General features: G+C 47.8%; 1 protein-coding gene across 1 annotated transcript in view; it reads left to right on the top strand.

Annotated features, from left to right (window-relative positions):
• Nucleotides 1–17,837, top strand: part of LOC142560808 (rho GTPase-activating protein 29-like) — a 250,426-nt gene that overhangs the window by 29,525 nt on the left and 203,064 nt on the right. The window contains exon 2 of the mRNA XM_075673171.1: nt 17,285–17,354. Coding sequence (XP_075529286.1) covers nt 17,289–17,354 — 66 coding nt within the window. The 5' untranslated portion in view covers nt 17,285–17,288. The remainder of the gene's footprint in view (nt 1–17,284; nt 17,355–17,837) is intronic.

The raw sequence follows: 17,837 nt of genomic DNA, 5'->3' as shown, positions 1-17,837 counted from the left end.
ATGCAGGAGCCAACGTTTCGACAAGTAGTGAAGCGTCTCATATTGACACGTGTACTATTAAGATAGACACGGACAACTACAGGATACCCTCCTCCATAGCCATGCCACTTATTGCCACTTATTACTACCACTTATTGTGGTAGTAATCCTCCGCGTGTTGTGACGGCCGCAAATGTGCAAATACGTACGCTTGTACAAAACCGTCAAAATTGTTTCAGGGTCCCTGTAAGGCTTTCGCCTTAAAAAATATTTCGCACATGGCCAACAGTGAGCTTGCAGAGAAGAGCGCTCGTTCGTTGAAGAACTTTTCTAGCAAATAGAAACATAGGTTAGGTTTACTCTAAATTTCCGTGTCTTGCTTCACGCATGTTTCACTTAGGTGTAATAAGTTATGTAGGTGTGTGGTGCACTGTGTAATTATGATCGACTCATCTGCAAAACTGTGAACTGTGCGCTTACATTGACAATTTGGAGTGCTTTTATTTATTTTTGGAACTGCGCGTGTTTATACGTGTTTGTACATCTTTTTGAGCGTGTTCCTTTACTATATTCTGCGACTTTGTGGACTCGCGGGCAGATCTTTTTATGTGTTCGTATTGTATGGCCGTATGCAATGTTGTTCAGCGCTTTTCGGGATTTAATTTTCTTTGCCTAGCGACGAGGAGTAGCCGGTGCGACGTAATGGCGCCAACCTCGCCTAAAATATATTGATATTAAGAATAATTACCTGTTCACCTTTACAGCCCTTTATAGCTGGCTGGCTAACCTTTAATTGATTAAGCAATTGATTAGTATATGAAGTAATGAATTGGTACCTGATTTTCTCAACCACTCACAACTTTAGATTTGCTCTAGGAAATAAAAAAAAAAACACTAGCTATGGGCTTTGCGTTAAGTTTACGCACGTTTAGGTAGAAATTTGGGAATATCAAAATGGGCGTATATGATGAGCGTTCGGGGGTAATTATGATACTGATTTGGTGTTTTTGCTTTTCTGACACGACAACTGATAAAACCTCCTAGAATCTGACGAGATCTCTTTCGGCCGTGAACAACAATGTAGAAAAAAACAAGGCACGTTTTTAATACGTTCTTCACTTTGATCGGTGTCGATGTATTCATTTTTATTGACGAAAGCCTGCTTCTTCTGCTGCTGTTCCAGCAAAAAGAGGGCCTTATGCCCCGGTATTCTTGAACGTTCCTCCATGGCACCTGGCTCGAAAAAGTAACTGGTAGCGCTGCTCTTCGATAGGAGCGGTCATTGCACGTTAATTGACACTCTACTGCAATTTTTTTACCGTGGCCTCCGAGATTGCGCGCGGTAGCAGGTGCTGCGCTGGTCGTCCCTTTCGGCGCGCTCCCCAGAAAAATAAAATTAATGCTACTTAATGCGACGCGCGCCCGGCTGCCCCTGGATGGCGCTGTTAGCCTAGGGCTCCGGCGCACGCGGAGACGGCCGTAGGAGGGCAGACCGCGCGAGATATCAACGTGCGCATTGCCTCTCTTTTCACGTGTTGCGGGATATTTTTCGCAGGGTATATCCCAGGCAGTTTTTCAACTCCGCCTCGAGCATTTTGACGTCTCAACCGTATAGTTCTCTGGTGCCTTTTTCCCCAGTACATTTCTGTGCTCTTATACATTGATGCTGTGGTACTTATGTTTAATAATTTATTTTGCTAAACAAATTATATGGTTCACATACCATGTATTGTCCCTAAACTTGACGCTTATCGTAGATGCCAGACTTTCATTGCTGTTGCATTGTCGTAGTTTCTTTCTTTCTTTCTTTCTTTCTTTCTTTCTTTCTTTCTTTCTTTCCTTCTTTCTTTTCTTTTCTTTTTGCACTTTGCATTGCAGTGATTCATCACTTGATGTGGTCATTGCCGCGTTGTACACCTAATCTATAGGGTGTTGACCTTCGCGTACTGCTTACTTGTATCTTACCGTGCGTACTTTATTTCCTGCTTTTCGTTTTCATTTCGACTGTACTTTTCTTTATTGACTGTATTGATCTAACACGTTATTACGTTGCGCGAATAACGCTTTTGTTACGTCGATGCTTTTTTGTTTGCCTTGTTACATAACGCCTGTTTTGCTTTGATGTAGCGGTAGTTTCTCCCTTACCCAGTGCCTTCTGCATGGCGTATGTAAGATATTAATAAATGAACACATTTTCCTAAACAAAATAAACATACCGCAAGCAAACACAATGGGTTTTTGTTTTCGGCGCAATTAACATTTCAATCACACTCTTCGTAATTATACTTCCTGCTTCAGCGGCCGCTATAGGGTATTAATAGACGAGCAAATAATTGCATACTTTACCATTTCACGCTTCGTTCCAGCCAGTCTACAAACTGCGGCACGCAACAGACAATGGCACGCAAACGCATGCAGCTGAACACACGGACATCTTTTAATCCGTGATGAAACCCTTCTTAAAGCTTGATGCGCCTTAGCCGAAACATGCATTGCGTGTTTGCACTTTCAGTGACATTTCACGTTAAATATTTGCCTTTGAACTGGCTGTTCGTTCGCTGAGGAAGCCAGCGCTACATATGTGTAGTTCAACATGTCGATGAAAAGCGATAGTTGTTGGGTATTCATACTTTCTGTCAGCCTGATGACGAACTCTTGCAGAGATATACCACGTCTGCATAGCCACGTGAATTAACTGGGAGTATGCACAAAAAGAAAAGTAGCGCATTTGAGAATAAATAGCCGCCAGTGCATTTGTTTTGCTCGCCCCATCCTAGCCGCAGCAACAGTATCGCAGTGCGCGAAAGCCTCCTGTAGACGCATGGAAACGGTGATGATGATGATGATGATTTAGTGGCATCTCCTTTTAAGCGGGGCGGTGAAAATGTTACCTAGCCTGCTTGAGTGAATCAGCTATGCTGTGCACGCTTTTCATTCTAGAATTTTTGTATGCACCTCAATCTTTTTCTCTCTTCAAAACTTCTCTATCTACCTTGTACCGTTACCCATGCTTGTAACGGAGTTGGCCTTATCAATCCGTTCACTGCTTTTTGCCGGCCATACGAAAGCCCTCGGCTGCGAGCGCCGCGGTGCGGAAAAGAAACCGGCCACGCCCATAACTGCAATTACGCTCTACCCGTGCGAACGGGACGGCCGGGGAAAAACCTGCCAGGGCACGCTAATCACGGAGGCCGTGTCTTGTGAAGCGAACTGCCTTCTCCTGTCGAGGGGCGGCGCTCGGTGCAGTGGAGGAGGGGAGTTGACAGAAATGGTCATCGATGAGGAAGGGTTTAGCAGCACGGGGAGTGACCATAAACGCATCATTTTGAAAATGGGATATGTAGTTGGGAAAGAGAGCGAGGAGTGCAAAATGGCCAGTCCAGATTTGAACGCTGAACAAATAACAAATGTAGTCACTAGAGCTGGGGAAGAACTTGGCAAATCGCCAAGAGTGGGAATATAGCGAGCTTCCAAGTGTAATAACGACAGAAATACGGAAAGAGAAACAACATGTTCGTTGGAAAGGAAAAAAGTAACCGAAAAGCTGGTGGAACAAGGAGATACGAGAAGCGATCGCCGAACGACAGAAAGCATCCCGAGAGCACCGGCAGGCAAAGAAGGCGCAGTTGCCGCAGGATGAAGTGGCCAGTAAATGGGAAATATACTGGGAGAAAAAGTCTATGGTTCAAATACTGGTCCAAGCAAAGATAAAACGTGAAAGTGAACGTTGGTTGTCAGAAATACGTGAGAAAAAGAAGGCCGCACCTAGAATATATTGTAACCACATAAAATTATTAGGTAGGAAGTCAACAACAATACAACAACATATCCTATAGACGAAGATGGAAACAAACTAGAAGGTGAAGCGGCTCTAAATTACATCCGCAAAATAACAGCCGAATCTTTCCAAGGCAATGACGAGGTCGTATTTGAAGAAAAAAAATAGCATGAAAGAGACCCAGGTGGAAAAGGAGCTGGTGCTGACAAAATTCAACTGCAAAAAAGCCAAGAGAAAATTCCTAAGCGCACAGCCACAGGGCTAGACGAGGTTCCCGTTAGGCTGATTAATGCACTAGGACCAAAAAGTAAGGAAGCTCTGGTGAAAGCAGTGGAAAAAACTTTAAAAGATAGACGAATACCAGACAGTTGGCGACAAAGTAGAATGAATGTAATTTATGAAGGTAAGGGGCAAAAGGATAGAATTCACTCGTACAGAGCGTTTACCATTACATCGGTAATATACAGGCTAGCAATGCAGGCAATCAAATTAAGGCGGCAAGCATGGGCAGAGAATAACGGCATTATGCGAGAACTTCAGAATGGCTTCAGAATAGGTAGACGTTTGGATGATAACTTGTTTGTTCTTACTCAGTGTATTGAAATATCAAAAGCAGAAAGCAGACCGTTATATGTGGCCTTTTTGCACATTACAGGAGCCTGTGACAACGTAGACCACAACATTTTGTGGGATATTCTGGAAAGGGAAGGCTTAGGGGGCGATTGTCTACAGCTTTTGAGAGAGATTAACCGAGAAATTACCGTTTGCGTTGAATGGGGAGGGATGAGGAGCGAGGAGAAAGTTGATATCAACAAGGGACTGAGGCATGGGTGCCGTTTATCCCCATTGCTGTTCATGATATACATGGTGAAGATGGAGAAGGTGCTAGAAGGAAGCAATATAGGGTTTAATCTCTCATACAAACAGGCGGGTACAGTAGGAGAGCAGCAGCTTCCAGCTTTATTTTATGCGGACGACATTGTGTTGCTAGCTAACAAGCAAAGTGGTGATTTGCAACGTCTGGCTAATATCTGTGAACAGGAAGGCAACAATTTAGGTTTGAAATTTAGTGTTAGAAAATCAGGCGTTATGGTATTCAATGAAAACAGTGAACAGCTACTTGCAATACAGGGCCAGGAAATACCTCGGGTAAGAGAATATGAAAACCTTAATATATAGATAAACGAAGGCAATAGATATATGGAAACACAGGAAAACACAATAACAGTGAAGGGGAAGAGAAATGCAGCCATAACGAAGCACAGAGCGCTATGGAGATAAAATAGGTACGAGGTGCTCCGGGGTATGTGGAAAGGTGTAATGGTTCCAGGACTTACTTTTCGAAATGCGGTTGTTTGCTTTATATCAGGGGTACAATCAGGGCTCGATGGGAACCAAACGTCAGTATGACGCCTCGCATTGGGCGCTCAAGGGAAGACAACAAATTGAGCTTTGCAGGGTGATATGGGCTGGACTAGTTTTGAAGTGAGGGAAGCTAGCAGTAAAATTGATTATGAAGAACTACTGAGGAATATGGAAGAAAGTAAATGGGCTGGGAGAGCGTTGAGGTATCTGTACAGGAAAAACATTGACTCACAGTGGAGGAAAAGAACTAGAAAGTTTACCAGCAAGTATGCAGCCTGTAGCTTGGGCAATACAGCAACAAAGAAGGTCGAGCGGAAAGTCAGAGAGGCTGAAATAATCTCATGGGTGGCGCCAATGGAAAATAAACCTGCCATGAGTAACTAATTAAGAGGAAACAACGAAATAAGGAAAGAAACAACTTATGATAACTCAAAGGGAAGCTCATTACTTTTCGAAGCGAGGTCGGGATGCCTTAGAACACGGACCTATAAAGCGAGATATAAGAAGGAAGAAGCTTGTGCCTGCTGCGGTAAAGCTAGGAAAACTATGGAGGATGTTTTATTAGAATATGAAGACATCTGCCCAGCGGTCGATTTAGGCACCACTGGCCTCCTTGAAACACTTGGGTTCAGCGAGAGCAGTGGTAAAGTAAACATGTCCGCAATAGAGATTAGTAAGAGCCGATCGGAAGATTGTTGAAAGAAAAGTAGGAAAACGACATAAAACGGAGACGTACAAAAGCAAAGTTCGCAATCGGGGGTCAGAAAATTTGGTAGTGGGAGTTCATAGTGTTTTTTTGTTTCTTTTTTAACCTAGGTAGGGCAGTAGGCAGCATAATAGCAAGAGCTTGGTGGCGCAACCCACCGCCCCGTTCCAAAGGGGACGCTCATAATATCCATTCATCCGTCGAGGACTTTCGAGTCGAGGATCGTTAGAGAATACGGGTGTTAGTGACGAAGATTCTGTCCTCATTTTGCCTTGCCTTGTGGGCTTATCTCGTAGTAGGCCTAATTTTGTTATGTAATTCGGAATGAATACGTAATACTCGACACATTGTGATGATGAGTGGCGCTAGATTTGGATGACTTCTGCGCAGTGACCCTTGCCATGTTCTGAAAACAGTGTGATAGCAGATGTTACTCTCTTTTAAGCACATTTGCGCCCTTTGGGGCTTATCTTATCCCAAAACAATAATCGTCATCTGTCTTGCCCGCATTCCCCTTCTTCAACGCTGTGAGCCCACTGCTCCCAAGTCGCGAACGGCTTGCGCGTTATCAGGGTGACACAGCTTCTCGATAGAAAAGTAGCGAGCACCGAGTTTTCAAGAAAGGAAACGCAAGCAGGGTAAATGGTGATTACTGTTGTGGGGCAAATGTACACATCAAAGGTTGCAACCGTTTTAAGAGTGTAGAGGATGTATGGGCCTAATCATTAGTACACAGCAAATTCTAGATGTCAGCGTTAGGTTAAAACAAATAACCAGAAGCTTATTGGCCGAAGTTGAGACCAATACATTTTCTACCCACGCTGTAAAGCACTCTGCACTCTTAAGAAGATTTGCAGCGCCAAAAACATCTATTTCCAAACAGAAATGTGCAAGAATGTGGGTGTTAGGGTGTTTCGATTACGAAAATTATATTCTGGTTTCCGTAAAAATGCATTCTTCTTTAAAACAACCTTTTCGGGCTAGGGTTTTGATGAGCTGTCAAAGCACTTCGTAAATGTTGCCACAGTGCTGATAAGGAGTCCCTAATCGAAAGGCATTCAATATTGTGCGTTTGTATATTAACATGCATGTGTGGTTTGGAGGTGCCTATTAATTGAATATATAGAAACGAGCATTCTATGAAGATTTATTGTTTATTTCTGTAGAAAAGAAATGCTCCCACTGGTACTGCTCTGTAGGTCAAAACGCTGTGGCTATATATAAGCCTGTCTGAAGGCAAATCAGTGTAGTCAGTACAAGCGGTGTTTGTAGGCGAACTTCTGAGCCTATGTGTGTTCTTTGTTGCGGCTGTTCTGGTGTGTATAAAGTGTGATTGAGTGTCAAAGTTCTATTGTGTTTTGACCGTCGCCGCTTCACGATGTAAATCTGAGGAACAAAACAGAAGAAATCAGCATTTTTTTCCCCAGCGGGATTTAGTGGCATCTATTGGTCCGTGCAGTAACTACTACGTTTTCGTGGTTCCATATCTATAGGTGGCGCTGCCCTGTTATTATTCACTGGAGTATCAGGATGCAACATTGAATAGCGCGTGAATGCACGGTTTCTAAGAAATGGGTGTAATGGCATGCCTTGCACTCTTTGCTAAGAAGAATGTTATGGCAACTCAGCGCACCCATTGAATTGGCGTTTGGTTTGTGGAAATGTCTTTTTGCTAGACTCTTGAAAAAGTTTGCACCCTTTGGGGCTTATCTTGTCCCACAACGATAATCGTAATCTGCCTTGCTTGCGTTTCCTTTCTTGAAAGCTCGGCGCTCGCTACTTTCCTGACGAGGATGCTGCGTCACGCTGATAAGGCGCAAGGCCTCAGTGACTTGCAAGTATTTCGGGTTCGCAGTATTAAAGAAAGGAAACGCGGGCAAGACAGACGACGATTGTCGCTGCAGGACAAGACGAGACTCAAAGGGCGCAAACTTTAACAGTGTAGGTACCACAAACCATAGGCCGCTTCTTTGTGCCATTAACGTGAAACCCTGAAATTCTATATAAATGTATATTCGTGGGATGTACGTACTACACGGGCACACATGTTTTATGGCACATCGGTATGGTCCCATGGTATAAACTGTCACGGCGACCTTTCGCTATTAGTGCACGCGGCTAAGGAATTAACGTGCAGCACGCAGTAACGGTACGAACGCGAAAATACAAAAATAAATGCAACAAGGGAAAACAAAAACAAAACAAGAAACAATGTAATAAACGTCTCAAGGTAGCGAAAGTTATAATACATTACGAATGTGTAGGCAATATAACGATCAATACAAAAAAATTTAAAGAAAACATACAGTGTGCCATGTACATACGCTCACTTTTAAAAAAGTTACAGGGTAATACATACAGAATATAATTACGGGCATGTAATTTTAAAGGGGCAGCAAAGGAACATTCAATATACATCCTACTGTGCAACATTCACCTTTTCAAGTACAATCAGAAAAGCGAAACAGAGACGCAGAAAAATAAATAGGTAAAGAAAAAGAAGCAAGAAGAGCGAGTTGGCATAAGTTGGTATCCTTCAACTTCGACAACACGGGGTCGAGCTATTTCGGACTATGGTCGGGCATTGAAGCACACTGCACGTGCCGTCCGGGCGGCCCTCGTTGAAAGCTAAGTGGCCGAGCTTTCATTTAAATGAAACACGATCTCCTTTGTGTCCGATATCCCAAAGTACGTCCCACTCTTTTTTTTTTTTTTTTTTTGTCTCGCTGCCGACCTTTCGCACAAGCGGTGTTGCGAGGCACTCGGTAAAAGAGATTTGAGAGGTACTTTTTTTTTTTAAATCCCAAGCACGAACAATGTGCCGCCTATATCCCGGCCACCCATATACGAACGCTGCGCCGGATGCGGCCTTTAATTTACGACTCGCGCGCAGAGGACTATTCAATGCCGCCTGTAAAAAATAGCCGAGACGATATTTGCGTAATCTAATACAGTACGGGGAATCGGCGGAGATAGCGTGCAGTCAGGGCGAACATCGAGTAATTTGACCCATATTGAAGTTTTTTTGCGCTCGAACTGAAGTTTTAGGGCTCGCCGCCGTCAGCCGTGTTAATGCGCTGAAATGCACGCCCCAACGAATAATTATAGGACGTATTATGCAATTTCTTAGGGCATATCGCATGCAGTTCGAAATTGAAGAGAGACATCATGCGAGATAAAATAAATAACAATAAAAAGAGACAACTGACGTAAGCTATGCTTAAGAAGAAACTTCTTTTCGCTGCTTTTCTGGTTGACCTCCCTGCCTTTCCTATCCTTGATCTATCTATCTATCTTTTCGCTAGCTGCGTACACCTAATTGGGGACACAGCGCTCTCTAATGCATTCCGCTTCGCATACCCCTTCAGTCTTTCGAAGGCATTATGGGAATGGATCGTGTTTACCCGTTAGTGTTAGTTTTATTTCCCTCGACGTTCTTGGCATTATGGGTAGCGCCGATAAAGGAATAGCACCACTTCCAGTGTCTGGCGCGTCTTCATTGAAAACAGCTAAAACAGCTGGCGATCAATGCCAGTGCGGTGGGATCACACTCTACCCTGCTGCTCATTAAATCAATCTATCCATCTATCTGTCTGTCATGTGTCTAGCTATCTGTGATGCCTCTAATATGGAGCAAAGGTTCGTGTACTCAATGGTTCGGTTGGTTCTCTTAGGCGGAGCCTCCGAGAACCCAATTGAGGACAAAGCCGTTGGTTTGAACACACACACAAAGACTTTTAATCAAACAAAAGAAAGCTTAGAATAAGTAGAAGAAAATAGAAAACAGAAAACAAACATTCAAATAGGCATAATCGCGGATAGAAACACACATGGGGCTTGCATGCGGTTAACGAGTACGCAAGTCCGGGCTTGCCACGAGAGCGGGGACGCGTCACAGTCTCGACGCGGCGACGCGGCGACAAGCTAGCGAAAGGAGTGGCGCCGGTCTCACCATAGGTCGCGGTACAAGCTGATCGACCGGGCGAGCGACATGAGCGCGCCAGCTCTGGCTAGGCGAGGTAAAGCGGGCGGCTGGGTGGCAGGGGTCGACGGCGGCGGCGTTCTGGCCGGGCAGGCAGCTGGATGTAGAGCTCGGGCCCGTAGCCCGACTGCTCTTGCCCTGCCCACTGGCGCAGAAGCTCGAACGCCGGCCTCGGGCAGCAGGCGGCACGACAGACGGGGCGGCGTTCTGGCCGGGCAGCTGGCGTAGAACTCGGGCCCGTAGCCCGACTGCTCTCGTCCTGCCCACTGGCGCAGAAGCTCACCGGCCTTGAGGAGCTGGCGGCACGCTCAGGTAGACGGGCGACGCACAGGAACAGGTTGGCAGGAGGCCCCGGTCGGGTGAAGTCCTGGTGGGCTCGGGTCCGGAACCCGACGGCCCGTCTTCAACGCCCGCTCCGGTGGTTGACCTCCTCCTGCCGTCGCTTCCTCGGACTCTCCTGGCGTCTCCCCGGCGTCTCCCTGCGTGTCCTCGAGTGTCCGCTCTTTCTGCCCGCGCACCACGCTTTTTCTTCTGGTCTGGCCGATTCGGCATTCTCGGATTGGCTGCCTGACTCCCCGTGGTCTTTTCCGATTGGTTGCTTTTCTTCTTTTTGTTGTTTCATGCGCCGCGCGTTCTCGTGCCGGACGCTCTTCGGCGTCGTTGTTTTCCTCCTTCCACCTCGGCTCGCGTGCACTCAGTGTCGTCTGCTCCTGACCGTCCCGAACACCGCACCGTGTCGCGCACCACACATCACACTATCTACACTTATGTAGATAGCTAGATTATAGACTTACGTATATAAACTATAATCATGACCATGTAAAGCCAACATACAATTAAGCCAAGGACAGCGTCTAGGAAATTGGTTGTGGCTTTCAATTGAAAATGTACAAAATAATAAAGAAAAGGAAAGTGAAAGCGGACAAAAGATAACTTACCGTGGGTGGGAGCCGAGCCCGCAACCTTCGTGCGTTACGCGTGCGTTGCCCTACCAGTCAATCCTCCACAGCCAATCCGTCCACTAACTTGGGTATTTATGCTTACTAGATCTAGCCCTAGGAGTGTTAGCCAGCGCCACTGAAAGCTATGGTGAGCGCATGTGGAACATCCTTTTTAGCCCGATGGCGTCACGTAAGGCGTCAACTTAGGAGAGCAGGCCCGTGGCTGATATCCATCAATCCGCCCATCCATCCATGACATGACATGAGTGCCATAAATTGCATGGCATGACATTAATCACAAGACATGCCAAAATACGGGTGCGTGCGACTCCCAGTTCCCGAAATTTCTAAAGAATCGCGAATGCTTACCGAGGGCCTCAGACATCTAACGCTTGAATATATTTCAAAAGAATATGGCTTATCGGTGAACGTATATACAGACGGATCGGCCTCGTCGTATGCGTCAGGTTAGGCTTTCGCCTAGCCTGCGCATCGAGTCATTCGGCGGTTTCATTTGCGAAACAAGACGACACCAACATCCACGGAACTAGTGGCAATCAGACAGGCAGTGCAATATATATTGCGACAGCCTCCTCTAGTATGGGCAGACTTTAGTGATGCGAAACGCGCTTTGCACATACTTAGAGTCGTAATGAAAGCAAGCTCTTACAGAGTATTGGCTCTTCAGGCTACCGAGCTACACACTCTAGCGGAAGAGAACGGCCACCACATTGCATTTCAGTGGGCTCCCAGTCCCCGTGGTGTACACACGGCAACAAACTGGCCGATGCCGAAGCGAGGAAGGCGCTCGAAGAACCAGAGCCACCGCTTGCTATTCATTTTTCAAGAGCGGACGCCAGCTGCCTTCTCTCGTGTGTCATCCGAAAAGCGACAGAAAAGCACTGGGACAATCTGGATAATCGCCACATACGCCTGCAAAGATTGGACTCTGCGACGAAGTTTAGGCTACCTCCCGAAAATCAACGCAGCCGTGGCAGCCTCCTGCACAGACTTAGGCTGGGGTGGCGTTTACGCGTGGGTACGTGCACATCATGCGACGCACCGAATCTCCAGACTGCGAGCTGTGCAGTGCGAGAGAGACTGTAGGTCACGTGCTGTGTGACTGCCCTCAGTACGTGGAAGATCGTCAAAAGTCGAACAATGTCCTTACGCGCCTCGGCAGCCCACCTCTGCCGGAGGACGTTATTTTAGGGCCTTGATCAGACGTTAAAAGGCGTTTTAAGGCCATCAAGTACTTACTTGGTTTTTTTTAAAGCACGGGCCTGGGCTGTAGGCTTACTATAGGCTTTACATCTTTCCTCATCATCGTCACCCATCGTGCGCCTTTTCTTCCCCCTCTCTTTCCCTCTTCGGCTTCCCCCAACGCAGTGTAGCTGGCTAGAGGAATGTACCTCAGGGCTACCTCTTTGCATTTCGTATCATTAAACCTCTCTCTCTCTCTCTCTCTCATGCACGAACATGTTATTCCTTGTAAGTGTTGTCATGTCGTGCACGTCATGTTTTACCACGCATATATCCTAATACATATATCCAGTTAAAGGAATGACCACGATGCTATCATCTCGTGTCATTTATGTCATTCATGACGACCATGTCATGGAATACATGCATTGTCAATCATGTAATGGATACCCTGATATATAACTTGTTAGAAAATGCATGCATGGCATGTCATTCATGACAGTTCCGTTCCCTTGCATATTCACTAGCGACAAAACGTACATTTAAATGTGTGCCGTAAAGTAATTAATTAAAAATGGTAATTAGCTAAATATGTTAATTATTCAATTAAGCATCTTGATTTCTCCTAGAAGTAATGGCCGCCTCATCGAGGCACCCTCTATTTTATAATATAATATGCGTACGCATATTGCAAAGGAGAGGAGCAGACAATCGGCCGTCCTCCAGAACGCCTGCTGGTTTACTTATACTTCGTCGTCTTCCTCTCTTCCCGCGCTTGCTGTGCGAGCGCCCGAGACCAAGTTCACTTGGCCTTCAGACTCGGCCACGCTGCAAGTTGACAGCACGGCTTGCAAACACGCAATTTAACATGAAGGCAACTTGGCCAGGGAGGGAAGTCGTCGTTGGTGAGCCGTCCTGCGCGCAACCAGCTTCTCTGGCGGGGGGCATGTGTCGGTTGGGTGCGCTGGTCGCAGGTCTCGCCGACGATTATGCCGTCGCAGTTGGGCGCGCACGCAGGAGACGCTGTAGAGTGAACAGCCTCTCTGCCTGTAGCCGTCGGGTGCTTCTTCGCAGCGTTGCCGCTGACTGATCGATGCTCGCCGATGCGCTCGAAGCAGCTGAGCTCCACGAAATACCGCATGCCTTGGGTTTCTGGTCTTTTGCGCGTCTCTTGAGGTCTCTTGCGATGGTTTTTTGCGGTGGTAACTTGCAAATCTTGCTGTCTCTTGCGCGTCTTTCGCGTATGGGCAACTCTTTGATGATGATGACCTAGTCTCCTTCGCTTCCCTCAGCGAGGCCTCCACCAGCGCAGGTGGAATGGTCGGGAATTCAGGCAGAGACTGCGCTGACGTCCAAGGATGGCATTCCGACGAATGAAGAAGCACCTCCCAGACGTGATCCGTGGACAGTGCGCGTTTCTGGAGTGGTAGCGTCGGCGCCTTCGCGCGTCCCAGCATTGTTGAGTTTGGGAGCCGCTTCGCCGTATGCTGTGGGCGGAAAGTCGTCTCGCTCTCTGGAATTGGTAGTGTGGCTTCGGATGCCGACGCAGAGTTCGAGACCAGTGGCGGAAAAAAAAGGGCTCACACTCGGTGTCTACAGAAGGGCAGGTGGCGAAGGAATATGTCAGTTCCAGATGCAGCTGCAGTGCCGGGATAATGCTGCTCCGGAGCTTCGCAGGGTTTTCGTCGGTGCAGCTCAGCTGGCGTAAACTGTCATGTCAAAGTACCAGCGGTAGTCTGTTGCGTGTTGGCTAACTGCGGTGGAGCCATTGGCGCTGGCTTGTGATGCGCCGTCCGGTGGTGGGACGACACGGGAGCGGTGGTTGTCATACGATTTCCACCGCCCGGTGTGAAGCCGAGGGCGACACCCGGTGAGTCGGTGTCTGTGGTGGGGCAGCCTGCGGACCTCTCTGTTCAGGCGTTGCTGGGCACCACTGCTTCGTCAGGGTGGTTCTCCTCGGGAGCTCCGACGGCGGAGCAATGCTATAGCCGGGCTCGTCGCAGGCATACGAGAGCGGGCGGAACACAGCCGTCAAAGCTGCGCTCCATTCGGCGCAGGACGGGTACTTGCGACCTTCGTATAGTTGTCCCACACCTTAGCACCGCCATGAAGCCGCCACGTTGTAATCAGCCATATCGTGTTGTCGGGCCGGGCATGGCGAGCGCCGAGCGCGTTGGCTTCTTGCACCCACAGAATGGGGTCATTCTGAAACTTGTGAAAATCCGCTAGTCTCGAGGCAGCCCGTGATGGCAAGGTTGCAGGCGGGAGACCGGAGGTGGCCGAAACGATGTAGTTCAGCTGCTGCGAGAGCAGCGAGATGGCTCGCATGGCTTCGTGAAAATGCCGGCTTAGCCGCCCGTTGAGCCAGGGGCGCAATCCGCGCATACTGAGGCGACGACCGCAGTACTCGGGCCAACCGGCCCAGGGGCCCAGGAGCGTGAACGGCATCCCTTGGCGTTTGAGAGTTTGACGATGTCCTGGCGCAGAGATTCATGGCAAGGGAAGTGTGGACGGCCTTCCGCGGCCGAATAAGGCAACCAGCACGGCGTGATCACACGAGGATTGCCCTAAACGCTGGGGTGCCTTAGGGCGCGTTTTCGTCGACTACGCCATTGTAAAGAAGAGAAGCAGATAATTGGCCGTCCGCCCGAATGATGATGATGATGATGATGATGATGATGATGGTGGTGGTGGTGGTGGTGGTGGTGGTGGTGATTATCATGATGATCTTGATGTGTTTGGCGCATACCCACTCACGGTGATTCCGAGAGTCGGGCAGACTTTACATATGTGTTCGGTAATAAATTTATATATCTATAACTTTGATGCATAAATTAAAGCGAGGAAAGTTCAAAACGATCCAGTAGACAGTTATTCAATGCTTGGTTTACTTTTACTTCGTCCTCTTCCTCTCTTCCTGCGCTCGCTGTGCGAGCGCCCGAAACCAAGTTATCTTCGTCTTCACAATATACATACTGGTTTTTGTTGTGAACAAGGATCCAGTAGGGGAACCGAGACGTCATTAAATTTGAGTTTTGTCTCTAGTCGATGCATCACTCCGCATTTTTTCAAGTATCACTGTACTATATCCCTACCGTCACGCTGCGGTACACGTGTGGAACAACGTCTTTGACTTTTGTTTTGTTTATTTGAGTTAATTTTATGTTTGAATGTGTTGTATGAGATTTTTCCTTTCGTGTGGCCTTTCAGTGTATGTAGTTTATGTCTGTCTTGCAGCGCCCCTTGCGAGACCGCAAGTTCTGGTCGAATTATCCGAAAGGACGGATTAAGGAACGGCGGTAAAATGTGTTCGATACAATATTACAATAACTATACATGTCGCCGTCGGTCAGTGGCCCACAGACCTCGACAGTATCGTCGGACGCTGATAAAATCGCCAATAGGGACATCGCGTAGAGTACAGCGCCAGCGCAAGCCGTCATCACTACTGCAGGACACGTCGCTGCCGTCACTGCAATCGCCTAAGAAACTAGTAGCGTCGTCTGCTGAATTTCTTGCCCTTTCAAGCTTTTGCAGGAACCACAGCGCGCATGAGAGGGCACTGTTGGGGGAGGTCGAATTAACCGAAGCGACCTGCTTTCGCGTTCGAACTAAGCGAATTTTCCTTTCACAGCCATGTATGGTGTCTCTGCGTGACATGGCGGGGCATTAAAATTAAACAAAAAATGAGTTAGCCGTGGTCCAATTAGCGGGAATAGACTGTGCTACACATAATCTCATGCTGGCGTAACCACCATGCTTGCCTTTCGCCCACAAAGCTGCGCTACCGCCATATTTCTCTTTGGTCTTTTTTTTTTTAAGAACGCTCTATGGGACCTTAACATCTCAGTGAACGAGCTCTTCCCTTCACTGCCCTTTCCTTCTTCCTGACCTCTACTACTTGCGTAGTCACTGACACGAGGTGGTCTAAAGTAAGAACATAATAAGCGGCGTTACGGAAATGTCTTCTCGTTTTTAGTCACTGTGGCTAATTGGGCAAGTTTCCGGCGATCCTTAATTAGTGACGCCGTAAGCAGGCAAATGTCAGTCGGCGTAACGCAGCACGCGTGCTTATTAGTACCAGTTGATCGCTTAACCACCGTTGTGTTCGGTTAGACTCTCAGTTCGCAGCGAATAAGTATCCTGCGCTGTGTGCTTTACGAACTTTGTTCGCGACGCGCTGCTAATTGTCTCCTTCAGGCACGCGGGGTTTACGTACAGGCATGAGACTGGACTTGCTTTTGTTTGCGTCGGGCGTGGGTGGCAAGACAATAAAAGAAGTGCTGACACAGCGGTGCATTGTCAGCGGAACTCTTTGCTGACAAAAAAATAAAGAAACTTACACTTTCGTTGCAGCGCTCAGAATAAATGAAACTCTGGCCTTTTATGAACGTACGCTAAAGAAGAATTATAAGTTAACCCGTACTAGTGAATGAAGCTTGCGCAATGTCAAAGTGATTAGTATTACTGTGCGAGCAGGTGCGGTGAGCCACAATTAGGCGCATAAACGCGAAACCGGTGGCCCGGCGTCGCCGTAATGTTGACGTCACAGCAGCTCGCTGTGACGTCATGAATTTCGACAGCGCCTGCTCTCGTCCACCAAGCTGCTTATCAGTAAATAAGCGTTATAATAGTGTACGTCATTCTAAATAGGTCAAAGACTCAATCCAGCAATTGTCTCTATAACTTTTCCTGCGGCAATACGGCCCAAATACGGGAAAAACTTTCAAATTTCTGAAGTCACATAGGCTTACCATAGGCTTACATAGGCTTACCAAAAAAAAAAAGAAAGAAGCGACAAGCAGAGAGGGACAAGGACGCCGGCGTTCTTGACGGCGTTCTTGTCCCTCTCTGCTCGTCATAGTTTTCTTTTCTTACGTCGGAACGATGTTTCATACTGCTATTCAAAACCAAGTAGCTCAGTTGTCCACGTGCATCGTTTCAACACAATTAAACCGCCAAGCTACCGTCGTCTTGCCGTCGTCTTGCCGTCGCCTTTCCGTTCTCGTCGCCACACCCGCTCGAACACGTTGCGTCATCTGGTGACACTTTGCGTAACCCCGAGCAATGGTATAGATAGCCCGCAGAAATGCCTCGCATAATGTTAATTTCCGCGGTGTGTGGGCTCTGCATAACTTTAAAAAAAAGTTATCGTGTGTATCACATCTTTTTGCCCATCAGCTCGAGTAGCATTCGAAGCTGGCGATGGCAATGCGTCGTGTCGCTATATCGGTTCACTGCTAACGCATTACTGTCGCCAGTCACACCGCGAGATGGGTTCTGCCGCAACTTTTATCGAAGTCAGCATCTCTCTCTGTCTCGGCGTGCAGGTCCATGGAGTCCCCGCTGGGCTTCACCCGAGTCCGTCATGCCAAGTGTGCCAGCGGCCCCGTCGGTCTGGTGAGTCGGTCCGATCCTTCCTCCTCCTCCTCCTCCTCCTCCTCCGCTCTTGCCGGCTCTTGGCGTGCAAATGACGCTCGCATCCGTCTTCCGCCACTCAAGCGAGCCGCGTCCCCGCTCTGCGCGGCCGCGCTGTGGACGCAGTCGGTTGTATATCGCTTCCGGCAGCGCCTGTTACTCGAGTATAGCTAGCCGTTCCTTGATGTGCGCCGCGCCGTTCTATTATTCATAACCCGATAACCAATCCCTACGTATGTGTGGGATCCCCCGGAATTTTCATTTGCCACGCCCGATACTCGGCGCCCGACTGTACTCGAGCCGCGGCAGCGGTACAACGCCTAACCAAGTACTATATTAGATTCGTATCCGAAATGTATAGCGTTGGCGCAGACTTGGGAATGTTTGTAGCAGTGTTTCGTGCGCAACGTTTTGTACGTTTGTGTATATAGGCAACGCGTGTACGGGTCTTTCGGAATCACGCTT

This window comes from Dermacentor variabilis, chromosome 10 (assembly GCF_050947875.1).
Source record: "Dermacentor variabilis isolate Ectoservices chromosome 10, ASM5094787v1, whole genome shotgun sequence".
NCBI lineage: Eukaryota > Metazoa > Arthropoda > Arachnida > Ixodida > Ixodidae > Dermacentor > Dermacentor variabilis.
The sequence above is the reverse complement of the archived record's forward strand: the minus strand, read 5'-3'. Positions and strand labels throughout refer to the sequence as shown.